Source organism: Indicator indicator, chromosome 29 (genome assembly GCF_027791375.1).
Source record: "Indicator indicator isolate 239-I01 chromosome 29, UM_Iind_1.1, whole genome shotgun sequence".
In the NCBI taxonomy this organism is placed as follows: Eukaryota; Metazoa; Chordata; class Aves; order Piciformes; family Indicatoridae; genus Indicator; species Indicator indicator.
In genome coordinates this window covers 2734211-2751515 of record NC_072038.1, presented here as the reverse complement: position 1 = coordinate 2751515, position 17305 = coordinate 2734211, and the positions used below count along the sequence as shown (strand labels likewise).

The 17305-nt window shown below is 56.1% G+C and overlaps 1 protein-coding gene across 1 annotated transcript in view; it reads right to left on the bottom strand.

Annotated features, from left to right (window-relative positions):
* DNAH9 (dynein axonemal heavy chain 9) overlaps positions 1-17305 on the bottom strand; it is a 243779-nt gene that overhangs the window by 144835 nt on the left and 81639 nt on the right. The window contains exons 33-38 of the mRNA XM_054394050.1: positions 15498-15625; positions 11892-12000; positions 11079-11226; positions 8344-8518; positions 4492-4665; positions 2373-2580 (exon numbers count right to left, since the gene is read on the bottom strand). Of these exons, the coding sequence (XP_054250025.1) occupies positions 2373-2580; positions 4492-4665; positions 8344-8518; positions 11079-11226; positions 11892-12000; positions 15498-15625 (942 nt within the window). The remainder of the gene's footprint in view (positions 1-2372; positions 2581-4491; positions 4666-8343; positions 8519-11078; positions 11227-11891; positions 12001-15497; positions 15626-17305) is intronic.

Below are 17305 nucleotides of genomic sequence, written 5' to 3'. Positions count from 1 at the left end.
CACACAGAGTAAGTTGCTTTCTTAACCTATAGCTCATGGCTGGAGCAAGCAGGGCCATGGTGCAAGGTCTGCCAGCACAGAGCTCCACACCTGGACAGAGCTCCTCACCTGGACAGCTCTCCACACCAGCCCATCCAGATGGAGATAAATGAGCTCATGTTCCCCCACCCAGGCAGCTGGACAGACAGACAGCTCAGCACACTGCCCAGCTCAAGGGTATTTCACAGAGACCCCACCAAAGGACAAAAGGGAAAGAGGCAGCAGGGAGGGGGGAAGGGGTTTAGCAGCAGCAGACAGCTGAGGGCTGTAAGCCTGCCCCAGGTGAGCTGATTTTAGCCATTTCTCTTCTTGCAGGCCAGTAACCCAAATACTTTGCATACACACTGTGGGCAGGGCTGATGGGCATGGGAGCCTGGCAGGGTGGGCAGCAGCAGGATGAGAAACCTTTCAGACCTGCCCCACAAAGCTGATAAGGCCCCAGGCCACCCAGCATGGGCTGAGCCTGCTCTGCCACCTCTCTGGATGAGGAGCTCAGGGACAAGGTCTAACAGCTGTGCACAGGGAGATGCTCACAGGAATCACAGAATGCCAGGGGCTGGGAGGGATCTCAAAAGCCAGAGCAGGGTCACCTAGAGCAGGTTACACAGCAGCTGTGGTTGGACTCCATCATCTTAAGGTCTTTTCTAACCAGGCCATTCTGTGATTCTCTAGAAGCAGATCAGCCCCAGAGGGCAATTTGAACATCCATCAACTTTCCTTTGTGGTGTTGGGAGCCTGGCAGAGCTCAGATGGAGCCTTGGACATTCACTGCCCTCAGCATCAGCATGGGCTGTGACTATGTCCCACCTAAGCACCACTGGAGCAGGAACAAACCAGATGGTGAAGGTTAAATCCCTGCTCTCACGGTGGTCAGGGGCTGGAGGAGCAAAAGGATGCCCAGGGGCATTTGGACCAAAGCAGGGATCTCTGGGCTTCATCCAGTCCAAGCCCCTGCTCCAGCAGGGCACCCACAGCAGCTTGCCCAGGAGCACCATGCCCAGGGGGGGTTGGAAGCTCTCCACAGAAGGAGACTCCACCCACCTTTATCTACCCTGGTTGGACCCTACCCTTACCCTGGTTGACCTACATGAGATTCCTCTGCCCAACTCTCAGAGTGTTCAGGTCTCACTGGATGGCAACACAGCCTGAGGGGTGTCAGCCACTGCTCCTAGTTTGGATCATCAGCAAACTGTCTGAGGACACAGGCAGCTCACCCATGGGGACAGGGGCAGCTCACCCATGGGGACAGGGGCAGCTCACACATGGAGACAGAGGCAGCTCACACATGGGGACACGGGCAGCTCACCCATGGGGAAAGGGGCAGCTCACACATGGGGACAGGGGCAGCTCAGTCATGGGGAAAGGGGCAGCTCACACATGGGGACAGGGGCAGCTCACACATGGAGACAGAGGCAGCTCACACATGGGGACACAGGCAGCTCACCCATGGGGACAGGGGCAGCTCACCCATGGGGACAAGGGGCAGCTCACCCATGGGGACAGGGGCAGCTCACACATGGAGACAGAGGCAGCTCACACATGGGGACACAGGCAGCTCAGTCATGGGGAAAGGGGCAGCTCACCCATGGAGACAGAGGCAGCTCACACATGGGGACAGGGGCAGCTCACCCATGGGGACAGGGGCAGCTCACACATGGAGACAGGGGCAGCTCACACATGGGGACAGGGGCAGCTCACACATGGAGACAGGGGCAGCTCACACATGGGGACAGGGGCAGCTCACACATGGGGACAGGGGCAGCTCACACATGGGGACACAGGCAGCTCAGTCATGGGGAAAGGGGCAGCTCACACATGGAGACAGAGGCAGCTCACACATGGAGACACAGGCAGCTCACACATGGAGACACAGGCAGCTCACACATGGAGACAGGGGCAGCTCACCCATGGGGACAGGGGCAGCTCACCCATGGGGACAAGGGGCAGCTCACCCATGGGGACAGGGGCAGCTCACACATGGGGACAGGGGCAGCTCACACATGGAGACAGAGGCAGCTCACACATGGGGACACAGGCAGCTCACCCATGGGGACAAGGGGCAGCTCACCCATGGGGACAGGGGCAGCTCACCCATGGGGACAAGGGGCAGCTCACCCATGGGGACAGGGTCAGGTCAGCCATGGGGACAGGGGCAGCTCACACATGGGGACAAGGGGCAGCTCACCCATGGGGACAGGGGCAGCTCAGCCATGGGGACAGGGGCAGCTCACCCATGAGGTCTTCCTCCAAGCCCCACAGAGCAGACCCTGCTCCAAAGCTCAGCAGACACCGCAGGACTTTGGTGCCCTGCCAGGCAGAAGCCATTGCCTTACCTTGCAGCATGGCAGAGGTGGTGTAGTAGTTGAGTGGGACCTTCTTGAGCAGGTAAGCCTCCGTGTCCAGCGAGCAGAGCCTGTCCCACAGCAGCACGGACTTGCCGGTGCCAGCACTGCCCACCAGCAGCACCGGGCAGCGCCGCGCCAGCAGCCGCTCCAGCAGGTACTGCACTCGAACCGTCTCAGCCGTGGGCACCAGGCAGGCCTGGGAGGGGCACAGCCAGCAGGTGAGTGCCTGTGACCCAGCCCTGCCACAACCCCACAGCCCTCTTCTGGGGAGAAGGAGCCAGGGCTGAGTGAGGAGACCCCGGCTCCCAGATCACACCGGGGAGGGAACAATGCCAATGGCCTCCTGGGGGGGCATTAAGCATGGCCAGAAGGTCTAGGGAGGGTGTCTTGCCCCTCTGCTCTACCCTGCTGAGATCGTACTGTGGGGCAGGTCTAGGCTGCTAGAGGAACTGCTTGGAGAGGGTGCAGGGGAGGCTACAAGGATGCTGAGAGGCCTGGAGCAGCTCTGTGAGGAGCAAAGGCTGAGAGCCCTGGGGCTGAGGGCCTGCAGAAGAGCAGCCCCAGAGGGGAGCTGAGCAATGTTTACAAATATCTGAGGGGTAGGGGGCAAGAAGAAGGGGCCAGGGTCTTGTCAGTGGTGTCCTATGATAGGACAATGGGCAACAGACAAGAACTGGAACCCAGGAAGTTCTACCTCAACATGATGAAAACTTCTTTGTTCTGAGGGTGCTGGAGGCCTGGAGCAGGCTGCCCAGAGAGGTTGTGGAGTCTCCTTCTCTGGAGACTTTCAAAACCATCCTGGATGTGTTCCTGTGACTGGATGATCTCCAGAGGTCCCTTCCAACCCCACCATGCTGGGACTCTGTGCTACACTGCTGCCAATCACCACAATCAAACTGTCTGTAGAGATGAGAGCTTGACAGCTGGATGCTGGCAGCAGCATCTGGATCATCCCAGAAGCAGAGGTTCTGCCAAGTGCTGATGATTTCTACAAGTCCTCTGCTCCCTGTGGCACTTCTGACAGGGAGCAGCAGTCTGCTTCTGGCAAGCACAGCCCCCAGCCTGCAGACTTGCTTCTTGTCTGTCCACATCATGAGAAATCTCTACCTGCAGCCACCCAAATGGCACTGTGGTGTCTCAGGGCCTTTGTCTCTATGTTGTCTCACATCCTGCTTCCCTCTGCAGGCCAAAGGCATCTCCTGTCCTGCACCCTGGGCACACCAGCTCCAGGGGCACTGGGGTGGCTCTGAGCCTGTCCCTGAAGCACATCACTCATGGAGGATGGTGGGGATGTGACTCCATAGCCAGAGCACAAGGTGGGTAAATGAAGAAATTCTTGGCAATGAGGCTGGGGAGAGACTGGCACAGGTTGCCCAGGGAGGCTGTGGCTGTCCCCTGCCTGGAGGTGTTCAAGGCCAGGCTGGATGAGGCCTTGAGCAAGCTGTGCCGGTGGGAGGTGTCCCTGCCCATGGCAGGGGGTTGGAGCTGGATGAGCTTTGAGGTCCTTTCCAACCAATGTAATGATTCTATGAATTTGGTTGTACCTCCCAAGGAATGTCACCTACTGGAGAGACCAACAGAGAGCTGGGGACTGGAACATCTCTGCTGTGAGGAAAGGCTAAGAGCCCTGGAGGTGCTTAGTCTGGAGAAGGGCAGCCCCAGAGGGGATCTTCTTAATGTTTATAAATATCTGAGGAGTGGGTGACAAGAGGACAGGGCCAGGCTCTTGGTAGTGATGTTCTGTGACAGGCCAAGGGGCAATGGACACAACCTGGAACCCAGGAGGTTCCACCTCAACAGGAGGAGAAAAATTGTTATTGTGAGGGTGCTGGAGGCCTGGAGCAGGCTGCCCAGAGAGGTTGTGGAGTCTCTTTGCCAGGAGACTTTCAAGAGCCACCTGGATGTGTTCCTGTGTGACCTGTCCTGGGTGTCCCTGCTTTAGGACCGGGTGATCTCCAGAGGTCCCTTCCTACCCTTACCATTCTGTGATTCTCTGATTCCTCACCAAGAGCTGCTTGACCTTCAATGAGACTTCATCAGAGCACCCATGGAAGCCACCCAAACACAGGCACTGCTCCCAGACTAGAGGCCTGCAAGGGTCACTCACCTGCAAGGGCATTTCTGGATCAAATTCAAAGTGGGGAATAAGTTTAGACCAAGGCTCAAACTTCTTTGTCTCTGGATCGATGTAAAAGTCAAAGACTGTGCCCTGGGAAGGAAACTTGATGGTCTTGAACTCTGCCACCCACCACTTGCTGAACTCCACCCTGTGGTCCACAAGCTGCAAGACACAAAGTGGAGCACACATGTCAGTGTGGAGCCATTCCCCACTGCTGGGCAATGTTATTTATCTCAGTCCCCCAGACAGGGATTCCATCTTCAAATACATTCCTCAGCCATTTGTGGTCCTTTGGGGCTGGGGTGCCTTTAAGAACCACAAAGTGACACTTCCAGGAAGTCCAGAGTCCAGGAGGTGCACTGGAAGGTGCATTTCATTCCCGTAAGTCCTGCACCCCTATAAACCAGTCTGCATTTTCTCTTTGCTTCCCTTTCCTTCCCTCTCTGCTCTCAGGAGGATGCTCCAAGGCTGTTGACTCTTGTGGGGGACACCTGATGTCAGCCTTGGCAGTGCTGTCAATTAGGTCTGGAGCTGCCTCATTGGGGTCTGGAGCTGCCTCACTGGGGTCTGGAGCTGCCTCATTGGGGTCTGGAGCTGCCTCATTGGGGTCTGGAGCTGCCTCACTGGGGTCTGGAGCTGCCTCACTGAGGTCTGGAGCTGCCTCATTGGGGTCTGGAGCTGCCTCACTGGGGTCTGGAGCTGCCTCATTGGAGACTGGAGCTGCCTCACTGGGGTCTGGAGCTGCCTCATTGGGGTCTGGAGCTGCCTCACTGGGGTCTGGAGCTGCCTCATTGGAGTCTGGAGCTGCCTCATTGGAGGCTGGAGCTGCCTCACTGGGGTCTGGAGCTGCCTCACTCTCGGTCTGGAGCTGCCTCACTGGGGTCTGGAGCTGCCTCACTGGGGTCTGGAGCTGCCTCATTGGGGTCTGGAGCTGCCTCACTGGGGTCTGGAGCTGCCTCACTCTCGGTCTGGAGCTGCCTCATTGGGGTCTGGAGCTGCCTCACTGGGGTCTGGAGCTGCCTCATTGGGGTCTGGAGCTGCCTCACTGGGGTCTGGAGCTGCCTCATTGGAGTCTGGAGCTGCCTCATTGGAGTCTGGAGCTGCCTCATTGGGGTCTGGAGCTGCCTCATTGGAGACTGGAGCTGCCTCATTGGGGTCTGGAGCTGCCTCATTGGGGTCTGGAGCTGCCTCATTGAGGTCTGGAGCTGCCTCATTGGAGGCTGGAGCTGCCTCATTGGGGTCTGGAGCTGCCTCATTGGGGTCTGGAGCTGCCTCACTGGGGTCTGGAGCTGCCTCATTGGAGTCTGGAGCTGCCTCATTGGAGACTGGAGCTGCCTCATTAGAGTCTGGAGCTGCCTCATTGGAGTCTGGAGCTGCCTCATTGGGGTCTGGAGCTGCCTCATTGAGGTCTGGAGCTGCCTCATTGGGGTCTGGAGCTGCCTCATTACAGTCTGGAGCTGCCTCACTGGGGTCTGGAGCTGCCTCATTGGGGTCTGGAGCTGCCTCATTGAGGTCTGGAGCTGCCTCATTGGAGGCTGGAGCTGCCTCATTGGGGTCTGGAGCTGCCTCATTGGGGTCTGGAGCTGCCTCACTGGGGTCTGGAGCTGCCTCATTGGAGTCTGGAGCTGCCTCATTGGAGACTGGAGCTGCCTCATTAGAGTCTGGAGCTGCCTCATTGGAGTCTGGAGCTGCCTCATTGGGGTCTGGAGCTGCCTCATTGAGGTCTGGAGCTGCCTCATTGGGATCTGGAGCTCCCTCATTGGGGTCTGGAGCTGCCTCATTACAGTCTGGAGCTGCCTCATTGGGGTCTGGAGCTGCCTCATTGGGGTCTGGAGCTGCCTCATTGGAGTCTGGAGCTGCCTCATTGGGGTCTGGAGCTGCCTCATTGGGGTCTGGAGCTGCCTCATTGGAGACTGGAGCTGCCTCATTGGGGTCTGGAGCTGCCTCATTGAGGTCTGGAGCTGCCTCATTGGGGTCTGGAGCTGCCTCATTGGGGTCTGGAGCTGCCTCATTGAGGTCTGGAGCTGCCTCATTGGGGTCTGGAGCTGCCTCATTGGGGTCTGGAGCTGCCTCATTGAGGTCTGGAGCTGCCTCATTGGGGTCTGGAGCTGCCTCATTGGGGTCTGGAGCTGCCTCATTGGAGACTGGAGCTGCCTCACTGGGGTCTGGAGCTGCCTCACTGGGGTCTGGAGCTGCCTCATTTGAATCTGCATCTGCCTCATTGGAGTCTTCAGCTGCCTCACTGGGATCTGGAGCTCCCTCACTGGAGTCTGGAGCTGTCTCACTGGGGTCTGGAGGTGCCCAGCTGAATTTTAGCTGTGCCCCAATGGGTTGGTATGGCGGATGTAGAGGCATGGGGAGTGGGGCACGAGGGCTTGGGGTTTTTGGCCTGGTTTAGAGGGAAGTATGTGAAAGCTTTGGCTTCATGATCTTGTGTGTTAAGGCCAGACTATGGATTTTGGTGCATTTTATCTGCTTTGTACTCTTTTGTGTAGTTGTGAATAGCCTTTCCATGCAAACTTTCCAATCCTTTTCAATGCCTTGTGGGAAGGATTTTCTCCTGCCCCTTTGGGAAGAGGTAAAAGAGCAAATCTGTCTCACTTTAAGACAAGATTTTATCCCTTTCCCTGTTACTCAGCATAATTGTTCATTTCTTCCTTCCTTCTCACCACTCCTATTTATCCAGCTCAGTGATTCTCCTCTGTGGTGATGACTCTTGGTCCAGACTCTTGGTGTGTCTGGGCTGAGACAGAAGGGCCAGCTGGAAAAAGGGAAAGATGTGCCCAGGCCTAAGGAGACCTTGGATTGGTTCCTGGAGCCTGCTTCCCCCAACAGCCAAGGACAGAGCCTCCACCTGCAGCCCTGCCCATGGCTGGTGGCACAGAGCCTACAAAGCCTCTCCTCATCAATCACACTAAGTCTTACTTGCATGCTTAGTTGCTGTCTTCTGGCCTCTCTTTGAACCACAATGTTTTGGAGAAGCAGGATTGCAGACACTGAGCAGCAGAGAGGGGCTGTGGCCCTCTGGTTCTGCTGGGTTTCTGCAGTGCCCTGTAGTCCTGGGAGCAGCCCTGCTCCTGGCATCTCCCCTTTGTGTCCTTCTGTACAGGCAGGCTTTGGAGCATCTGGAAATACTCAGGAGCTGGGCTGACAGTTTGCCTTTAGATGTTGGGTTGGGGCTTGCAAAATGAGCTTAGTGCCCTGCCCCATGTCTGCTGCAGAGCACTGGGCAGTAACTGCCCCTGGACACCTTGCCATGCACACAGGGGGCACCACAGCCTTCTGCCCTGGGGAGGACTGGGGGAGGAAAGCCCTGGTGTGAGCTGGAGCACAACACCTCCTGTCCAGAGCTGTCCCTGCCCAGCTCAGGCTCTGCTCACTGAGGCACTTTCTGCACTTCCAGGGCAGCTTGGCACAGCCAGGGGCTGCTGCTAGCAGGGAGCAGGGGATGGGGAGTGAGGTGGGGGTTGATCTCTTCTCCCAAGGAACAAACAAAAGCACAAGAGGAAACAGCCTCAAGATGCACCAGGGGAGGTTTAGGTTGGACATGAGGAACAATTTCTTCCCCAGAAGGCTTGTCAAGTCCTGGAACAGGCTGCACAAGGCAGTGTTGGAGACTCCATCCCTGGAGGGGTTTCAAATCATGGCTGAGGGCCACAGTTTAGTGGTGACCTGGCAGTGGAGGGTTAATGCTTGGACTGGATGGTCTGGAAGGTCTCTTATGAGAGCCTCAGGAAATGGTATCAGCAATACAAGCTCTGAGTTCTGGAGGGCACAAGAAAATAACAAAGAAGAAAAACCTCCTGTGAGAGAGATGCTGAGGGGCATCTGCCTCCTGACCTGGTCTTGAAACAGTGATCCACCGAAGGCCCAGACTGCAGCAAAGACAAAGTAAAGCTCATAGAGCTCCTTGGGACAGTCAGGAGGTGTGTTCTGATCTGTCAGCAGGCACTCCAGCAGGGAGCACAACATCTGAATCAGACTCTGCTCAGGAATGGGAATGATCTTCTTAAATCTAAGGAATGGAAATTGAAAGGTTGGAAAAAACACAAACAGCTGCAGCAGCACAGGCACTGACAGCCCAGGGAGGTAAGGGATGGAATCATGGAATGGGTTGGGTTGGGTTGGAAGGGACCTTCAAGAGCATCCAGTTCCAGCCCCTCATCCTGGCACTCCCAGCCCTTGTCCAAAGTCCCTCCCCAGCTCTCCTGGAGCCCTTCAGCTACTGGAAGGCTGCTCTGAGGTCTCCCTGGAGCCTTCTCTTCTCCAGTCTGAACAGCCCCAACTCTCCCAGCCTGTCCCCACAGCAGAGCTTCTCCAGCCCTCTGATTATCTTCATGGCCTCCTCTGGAGCCTCTCCAGCAGCTCCAGGTCCTTCTTGTGCTGGGGGCCCCAGAGCTGGAGGCAGTGCTGCAGGTGGGGTGTGAGCAGAGCAGAGCAGAGGGGCAGAATCCCCTCCCTGTGCTGCTGCTCTCCCTGCTCTGGATGCAGCTCAGCACACAGCTGGCTCTGGGCTGCCAGGGACCATTGCTGGCTCCTGGGGACTTTGTCATCAACTGACACCACCAAGGCCTTCTCCTGCAGGCTGCTCTCAGCCACTCCTCACCCAGCCTGGATCTGTGCTTGGGATTGCCCAAGGTGACCCAGGTGCAGGACCTTGCCCTTGGCCTTGATGAATTTCATGAGATTGGTTTGGGTCCAACTCTGCAGCCTGCCCAGGTCCCTCTGGATGGATCCCTTCCCTCCAGCACCACACAGCTTGGTGACCTCTGCAGAGCTGCTGAGGGTGCCTCAGTGCCACTGTCCCTGTCACCAACAAAGATGTCAAACAGCAGTGGGCCCAGCATCAGCCCCTGCTGGACACCACCTGCCAGTGTTCTGCAGAGCTCAGCCTTGCTGTGCCACAGCCCCAGCAGCTCACAGCAGCACCAGGAGTGGCAGCACAGAGAGCCCCCAGGGGCTGGGCACAGACAGAAGCCATGACAGTGAGCAGCAGGCTCCAGCATTTGACATCTTTGATGCTCTTCAAAGGGTTCTGATCAAGAGCTAAAGGAGCTGTGGGGGGCAAGAGGCTGGGGCCAGACTCTGCTCAGTGGTGCCCAGGGACAGCACAAGGGGCAAGGGGCACAAAGTGGAACCCAGGAGGTTGCATCTGAGCAGGAGGAGAAAGTTGTTTGTTGTGAAGGTGCTGGAGGCCTGGAGCAGGCTGCCCAGAGAGGTTGTGGAGTCTCCTTGTGTGGAGAGCTTCCAACCCCCCCTGGGCATTGTGCTCCTGGGCAAGCTGCTGTGGGTTCCCTGCTTGAGCAGGGCTTGGACTGGATGAGCTCCAGAGGTCCCTTCAGCCCCACCCTGCTGGGATTCTGTGATAAGCAGGAACCAGGACTCCTCTGTTGGCAGAGCCTTGAAGCTAAGTCAAGCCAAGCAGCTCCAGGGCTTTTCCAAATATCCAAGTTCTTCACTTTCATTGGATTGGTGGCCAGCCATGAAACATGATCAGGCTGGATGCCCACACTGAGTGGCTTCACTTTGTTTAAATGATGCAAGACAGGCATTCAGGAGGGGAATTCAAGTCTGTATAGCAATCCTGCCCTCTCCCACAAACACCACCTCCCTCCTCATCACTGAGGGGCAGGAAAAGAATTGAGGAAAGGCCAAAAGAGGATCTGCTCTCTCTACCTCCCATACTGCACACTGAAAACCTCCCTTCAGCAGTGGTCTCAGATCTGCTCTACTGAAAAACAAGGTGTGGAGTGAACTCAGGTCCAGCCTGACAGATGAGGAGACTGAAAGCTTGCTCTTGAGGATCTCCTGGAACTACTTTCCAAGAGATAAATAGCTGGTACCAGAATTACAAGAGCAATCCAATCAAAATCCATGAAAACCAGAAGGAAACCAGATCTGACCAGCACAAGCAGCAGTGCCAGCTCCCCCACCTCACCCCTTTGTTCCTCTGAGCTAAGAACATGAAACTGCTGGAGAGGGTCCAGAGGGGGCCACCAAGATAATCAGAGGACTGGAGAAGCTCTGCTGTGGGCACAGGCTGGGAGAGTTGGGGCTGTTCAGGCTGGAGAAGAGAAGGCTTCAGGGAGACCTCAGAGCAGCCTTCCAGTAGCTGAAGGGCTCCAGGAGAGCTGGGGAGGGACTTTGGACAAGGGCTGGCAGTGCCAGGATGAGGGACAATGGCTTTGAGCTGGGAGAGGGGAGACTGAGAGTGGAGAGGAGGAAGAAATTGTTGGCAGTGAGAGTAGTGAGACACTGGCACAGGTTGCCCAGGGAGGCTGTGGCTGTGCCCTGCCTGGAGGTGTTCAAGGCCAGGCTGGATGAGGCCTTGAGCAAGCTGGGCTGGTGGGAGGTGTCCCTGCCCACGGCAGGGGCTTGGATGCTCTTGAAGGTCCCTTCCAGCCCAACCCATTCTGTGATTCTATGAAGCCTGTGATGCTCAGGGCTCTGAGTAGCAAGGAGGAACCCAAGCACCCAGCCCCACGCAGCACGACCCCAGCACTGCACAGCTGCTGTGGGACCTGGAGAGTGTCCCCCAGCCCTCAGCAGTGCAGGACACACTCTGCAGGTGGTACCTTGTTCTGAGGGTTTCCAGGCAGCTGGGCAGGTACTTCTCAAACAGGATGGTCAGGTTGGCTCGTTCAGACTGGATCTCCCTCCTGTCAATCCAGCTGCTTACTGGGGGACTCCAGCCCAGGTCTGAGGGGTTGATGTACAGGATCCCTTGGGGCCCAAGGGCAGAGAAGCCACACAGTGAGGACACAGAAGATTGTTCCTGACCTCCAGCAGAACTCCTCAGCTCCCTTCAGACAACCAAACCCCTCTGCAGTCCACCTGAGTGCCCATTACTGCCCCCTCCTCCTGCTTCACTGCAGAGCAGAAGAAGGAGCAGCGAAGAGACTGCTCTCAGCACACCAGGACATCTTTCATGACCCTGCCCAAGGTGCAGAACATGGCCTTGCCTGACTCACCTCATTGCTCTGGCCCCCATTTCCCCATGGGTATAAGCAAGGGACACCTTCACTCCCTCCCCCAGCTCACAAACTTCTCCAGGTCAGGAGCTCTCTGGACAGAGCCTGTGCTCTGCTCATCACATCCACAGGGGACTCTGCAGCACAGGAAGGCCTCTCTCAGCAGTGCTGAAGCCCTGAGCACCCAGCAGCAGGCAGGGAGCTCTGGGTGACTCCAAGCTGATGACAGTTCCCCCCAACACGGATCTGGGGTCAGGAGCTCCTCATTGTCCATCAGTTCAGGAATCTACCCTGTCCACCAAAGGCATTTGTGATGCCAGCTTGGTAACTTTCAAGAGGGACCAAGCTGGCCAGCAAGAGGCTGGTTAGTGGCACCAGGAGCTGCTCAGGCCATGCAAAGCTGAGGGCAGGACTCACCTGCCCTGGAGACGGTGGCAGGGGTGGCCGTGCGCAGGTGGCTGATCTCGAACACCAGCCGCATGCTTGGGGTCAGGGGGATCCTCTCATTGCTTGCCAGGGTCAGCACCTGCACACAGACAGACAGACAGGCTGACACCTGAGGAGGAATTAAAAGCATTTTGCACTCCAGTGCTTGGTTGCTGTCAGCCCAGCTCCTGCAGGGCAAAGCAGTTGGTTTCTAATAGCTCCTCCAAGGAGCTTTTCTGCTCCATGACTCAGAACCAGCAACTCTGCTGCAGGGTGGGGAAGAGCAGCAGGGCCAGGACCCCACTACAGAATGGTTTGGGTTGGAAGGGACCTCCAAGAGCATCCAGTTCCAACCCCTGCCATGGGCAGAGACAGCTCCCACCAGCCCAGCTTGCTTAAGGCCTCCTCCAGCCTGGCCTTGAACACCTCCAGGGAAGAGGCAGCTACAACTTCCCTGGTATTTGAAGGACTGAAGTAATGATCAGGATGTTTGTGGTTGCTCATTTGTGGACTCTCTGGGAAATGGAAATTCAAATGAAAAGAAGCTTTGAGCCATGTCTCTCTGTGGCAGTTTAGGCTGGGTGCCCCCTGCCACTGCCGCATGAGATACATCTCTGGTGTCCTGGGTGCCCACCCAGAGGGGTGGACACAGGAAACGACGTATTTCTACCCATAAATCCTGCACCCTATAAAGCCATCTGCAGAGTCATTCTCTTCCTCTTTCTTCCCTCTCTGCTCCCACGGGAGATGTCCTCTCTTATCGGGTAATGCCGGGGGAGTATCCTCAAGGCCTCTTAGGCCTGTCTAGGCCTAATGCCAGGAGGAGAATGGAGGGGGGGGCAGTCTCAGACCTGGCCAGCCTGAGACTTGCCTAGCAGCGGGAGGGGGAAGAAAGAGCCCTGGGGGGTTTGGGTTTACCCTCAGGTGGGAAGAAGGGAAGGATTGGGAAGCTTTGGGAATTCTGTGAGGGGTTCTGTACGCTTTGGGATACTCTTTGTCACTATGCTTTGTAGCTTGTAGTTCTCTGTAGCTTCACCAATTGCTTTTCCATTTAAACTTTCCATCACTCTCCAATCCGTTTGTGTGAGTCTCATTCTTTTGTCCCTTTCGGGGCAAGAGACGATCTGTCTGGCCCCAAACCAGCACAGATTTTTGGTAGCAGAGGATGGTTCCTGTGCTGAACTCTGCAAATTGGATTGGAGAAGAGCAGGGGTGGAAAAGTTAAAATGGTATCTGGGCGTTGTTGGTTTTTTTGGTGGCTGGGCTCAAGGTTTTGTGCTGGGGCGACCGTGTGGGCGTTTTATGGGTTCTGAGGGGACACCCTGGTGCGTAGCCGTGGCGTGGAATCCCTCCTGCTGTTCCGAAGCGGCAGCGGCGATTCTATAGCTTCAGGCACTGGGGAAAAAGCTTAAGAATGCGGTGCCTGTCCCTTTCCCTTTTGTTCCCCGCGGCGCCAGCGGCAAGTAGAGCGGCGCGGAGCCGAGGAAGGGGGAGGGACAGTCGGAAGCAGACCAGGGTCGGCTTGTCCCGCGGCGGTGGGGGCTGGCCGCAGCGGGAGGTGAGCGGTGGCTCCCGCAACTCAAGAAGGCGGGCGGTGACTCCAGTTCAAAAGCTGCTTCCGAGGACCCAGGGAGCGATGGTAGCTTTGGCTGGAAAAGCCGCTCGTGTGGCCCGAGGGGTGGCGGCGGTTTGGATCTGTACCGCGGCTGCAGAGGTGACGGCGGCTCTCGCTGTTATCTCTCCCCTGATTCTCGGACGTGCTCCGAAAATGGCGCCTAGCACCTGGCTCCGCCTCTCTTCTCGGCGGGTTGCAGTGCAGCCACTCCCTCTCCGGGGGAGGGCTGTGTAGCCGGATGCCTCCATGCCTCGGCATGCGTACGCTCAGGGGGAGCGGTGTGCCTGTGCGTGGTGTGCATCCGTATTAGCCTCGGGCCGCGGCTGGAAGCGGTCAGCACTGGGCTTGGGAAAGGTCCGTGCAGCTTTGGAAAGTCTCAGCGTGCTGTTGCCTGCAAGGGGTGGAAGGAGTCGAGTTGAGGAGCCTGATTGCTCAGACTCGATTGCCCCGAGGGGTGGAAACATGCCGCTTGAGTGGATGGAGAAATGTTTGATTGAGAAGTTATGAGGTTGTTTCCAGGTGGCCAGGATGCTCCATCGGATCCATGAAGAGTTCACCGTGCAGAAGAATGAACTCTGCGTCACTGGGAGGTTCCATAGGATGAGGGAGAAGAGCTGGACTGAACTGTGACCTGAGCCCGAGGGAGAGACTCTTTGGAAGGACGCCCAGATGGAGACTTGGACTTTGCCAGACATGTCATCTAAGAACTGTCTCTGATCTGATGATATGTTTTGGGTGCAGGAATTCTGGGTATGAAATAAGGGGTGGAATGTGGCAGTTTAGGCTGGGTGCCCCCTGCCACTGCCGCATGAGATACATCTCTGGTGTCCTGGGTGCCCACCCAATAGGGGTGGACACAGGAAACGGCGTATTTCTACCCATAAATCCTGCACCCTATAAGGCCATCTGCAAAGTCATTCTCTTCCTCTTTCTTCCCTCTCTGCTCCCACGGGAGATGTCCTCTCTTATCGGGTAATGCCGGGGGAGTATCCTCAAGGCCTCTTAGGCCTGTCTAGGCCTAATGCCAGGAGGAGAATGGAGGGGGGGGGCAGTCTCAGACCTGGCCAGCCTGAGACTTGCCTAGCAGCGGGAGGGGGAAGAAAGAGCCCTGGGGGGTTTGGGTTTACCCTCAGGTGGGAAGAAGGGAAGGATTGGGAAGCTTTTGGGAATTCTGTGAGGGGTTCTGTACGCTTTGGGATACTCTTTGTCACTATGCTTTGTAGCTTGTAGTTCTCTGTAGCTTCACCAATTGCTTTTCCATTTAAACTTTCCATCACTCTCCAATCCGTTTGTGTGAGTCTCATTCTTTTGTCCCTTTCGGGGCAAGAGAGGATCTGTCTGGCCCCAAACCAGCACACTCTCATGAACCATTTTCATTCTGCAGTAACATTTGGTATGTCTGAAGAAACACAACTGGATTGTCCTAGGAGATGTCATTGCAGCATCTGCATTCCTCCTGGGAAGAAATTCCTTCCATTGAGGGTGGGGAGAGACTGGCACAGGTTGCCAAGGGAGGCTGTGGCTGTCCCCTGCCTGGAGGTATTCAAGGCCAACCCATTCTATGAATCTATGAATCACACAGACCAGATGTGCCTCCTTTTGTAACTCATCATCATAGAGTCACAGAATGGGTTGGGTGGGAAGGGACCTTCAAAGCTCCTCCAGCCCAACCCCTGCAGCCAGCAGGGACATCCCCAACCACAGCAGGTTGCTCACAGCCCCAAACAACCTGACCTGCACTGGTGCCAGCCATGGGGCAGCTCCCACCTCTCTGGCCAGCCTGGGACAGGCTCTCACCACCCTCAGGGGCAAACATTTCTCCCTTCTCTCCACTACCAATCTCTGTCTCTGAGTTTCAAATCACCCCTCCTTGTCCTGTCACCACAGGCCCTGCTCCAAAGTCTGTCCCCAGCTTTCTATCAGCCCTTGAAGCACTGCAAGGCCACCAGAAGGTCTCCCTGGAGCCTACTGTTCTTCATTACCTTATTATCATCCATCACAGTATTAAGTGATTCAATCCACATCGGATCAATATCTCCATCCAGTACCATCCACTTGGGTCCATCATGGCTGATGTTGGCCAGCTCTCTCATGATGGATGAGAACATGCCTGGGGGGGACAGGAAGATGTTGAGGAGCTCTGATGCTGCCATGCCTGCTCACAGCTGTCTCTAGAAACCTACTAAAAATGATCCTAATTAAAGCTTTCCTCCAAAGCATGCAAATCTCCCTGCACCTCTGCACCAGTCTGACTGTATCATCATATGGAGCTTTGAAGAGAGAAACCATCACCAGGGATGATTGCAGACCTACACAGGAGCTTCATTCCTACCCAGAACCCTTGAATCACAGAATTGTTCAGGTTACAAAAGCTCTCTAAGCTCATCCAGTCCAGCCATCAATCCAGCACCACCATGGCCACTAAACCATGGGCCTGGTGCCATGGCCACAGGTTTCTGAAACACCTCCAGGGATGGGGACTCCACCACCTCCCTGGGCAGCCTCTTCCTAAGTCTACAGAGAGAAACTGAGGTGTGGACACCTAAAAACAAAAAGAGATTGACAAAGGAGACAAGATCACAGCAACCCTGCCCTCACTCCAAGAAGGACATTGAGGGCTGAAGCAGGTCCAGAGAAGGGCAACCAAGCTGGGGAAGAGTCTGGAGAACAGGGCTGGGGAGGAGCAGCTGAGGGAGCTGGTGCTGGTTCGTGTGGAGAAGAGAAGGCTGAGAGGAGACCTCATTGCTCTCTACAGCTCCTGAGAGGAGACTGGAGCCAGGTGGGGGCTGGGCTCTGCTCCCTAGTCTCAGGCAATAGAAGGAGAGGAAATGACCTGAAATTGTGCCAGGGGAGGGTTAGGTTGGAGAGGAGGAAAAATTTCTTTGCTACAGGGATTGGCAGAGGCTGCCCAGGGAGGTGGTGGAGTCCCCATGGCTGCAGGTGTTCCAGCAAGGGCTGGCCATGGCACTTGGAGCCATGGTTTGGTGGCCATGGGGGGGTTGGGTTGGGGTTGGACTGGATGAGCTTAGAGAGCTTTTCCAAACCAAACCAATTCTATGATTCTCTGATTCTGCAAGGGATAAGACAAGGGAAGAGCAGACACTCAGAGGCAAAAGAAGGGAAGGATCACAAAAGGAAGAGAAAAACCTCTGAATATGCCTTGGAAATTCTGATTTTTTTTTTTTTTTTGGTGGCTAAAAATGTCTCAGGGAAATGAAGATGCACTGAAGCCTGGGTCATGGCTTTAGAGAGATTGAGGAGAGAACAAGCAGAGGCTGACAGTGAGTGACAGCACAAAATGTCAGTGAAATGAAGGAGAAGGAGAGGATCCACATCTCCAGGGGAGTAAGTAATGAATGTTAAGAGCAAGAAGGCTGGGAATAGAGCAGCAGCACCGCAGAGCAAATGAACCTGCACAAACCACTCTGCTCAAGGTGTGAAGGTACCTGGGGAGACTCTGTGCATGGAAACACATCAGGCAAAGAGCACACAACAGCCTCTCTCCTGGTGACGTGGGACAAACTTTTGCCCCCCTCCAGGACAAGCTATTTCTGTGTGACCCAGGGCAAGGACAGCCAGGGGCAGTACATGGCTGAAGGCCAGGCTTGTGCAGCACAACTGCAGAGCAGCTCACCTGGAACTGGCACCCAGCCTGGGAATGGGGTCCATAAGAATAACATCTCACTGTCTCTGCCTCCTCCCTCTTCCTCACACCTTGGGCACATGGCTTGGGAACCCCTCCAAGGTCACTGGTGTCAGCAGCAGCCACAGAGCAGCACTGCTCCCCTCA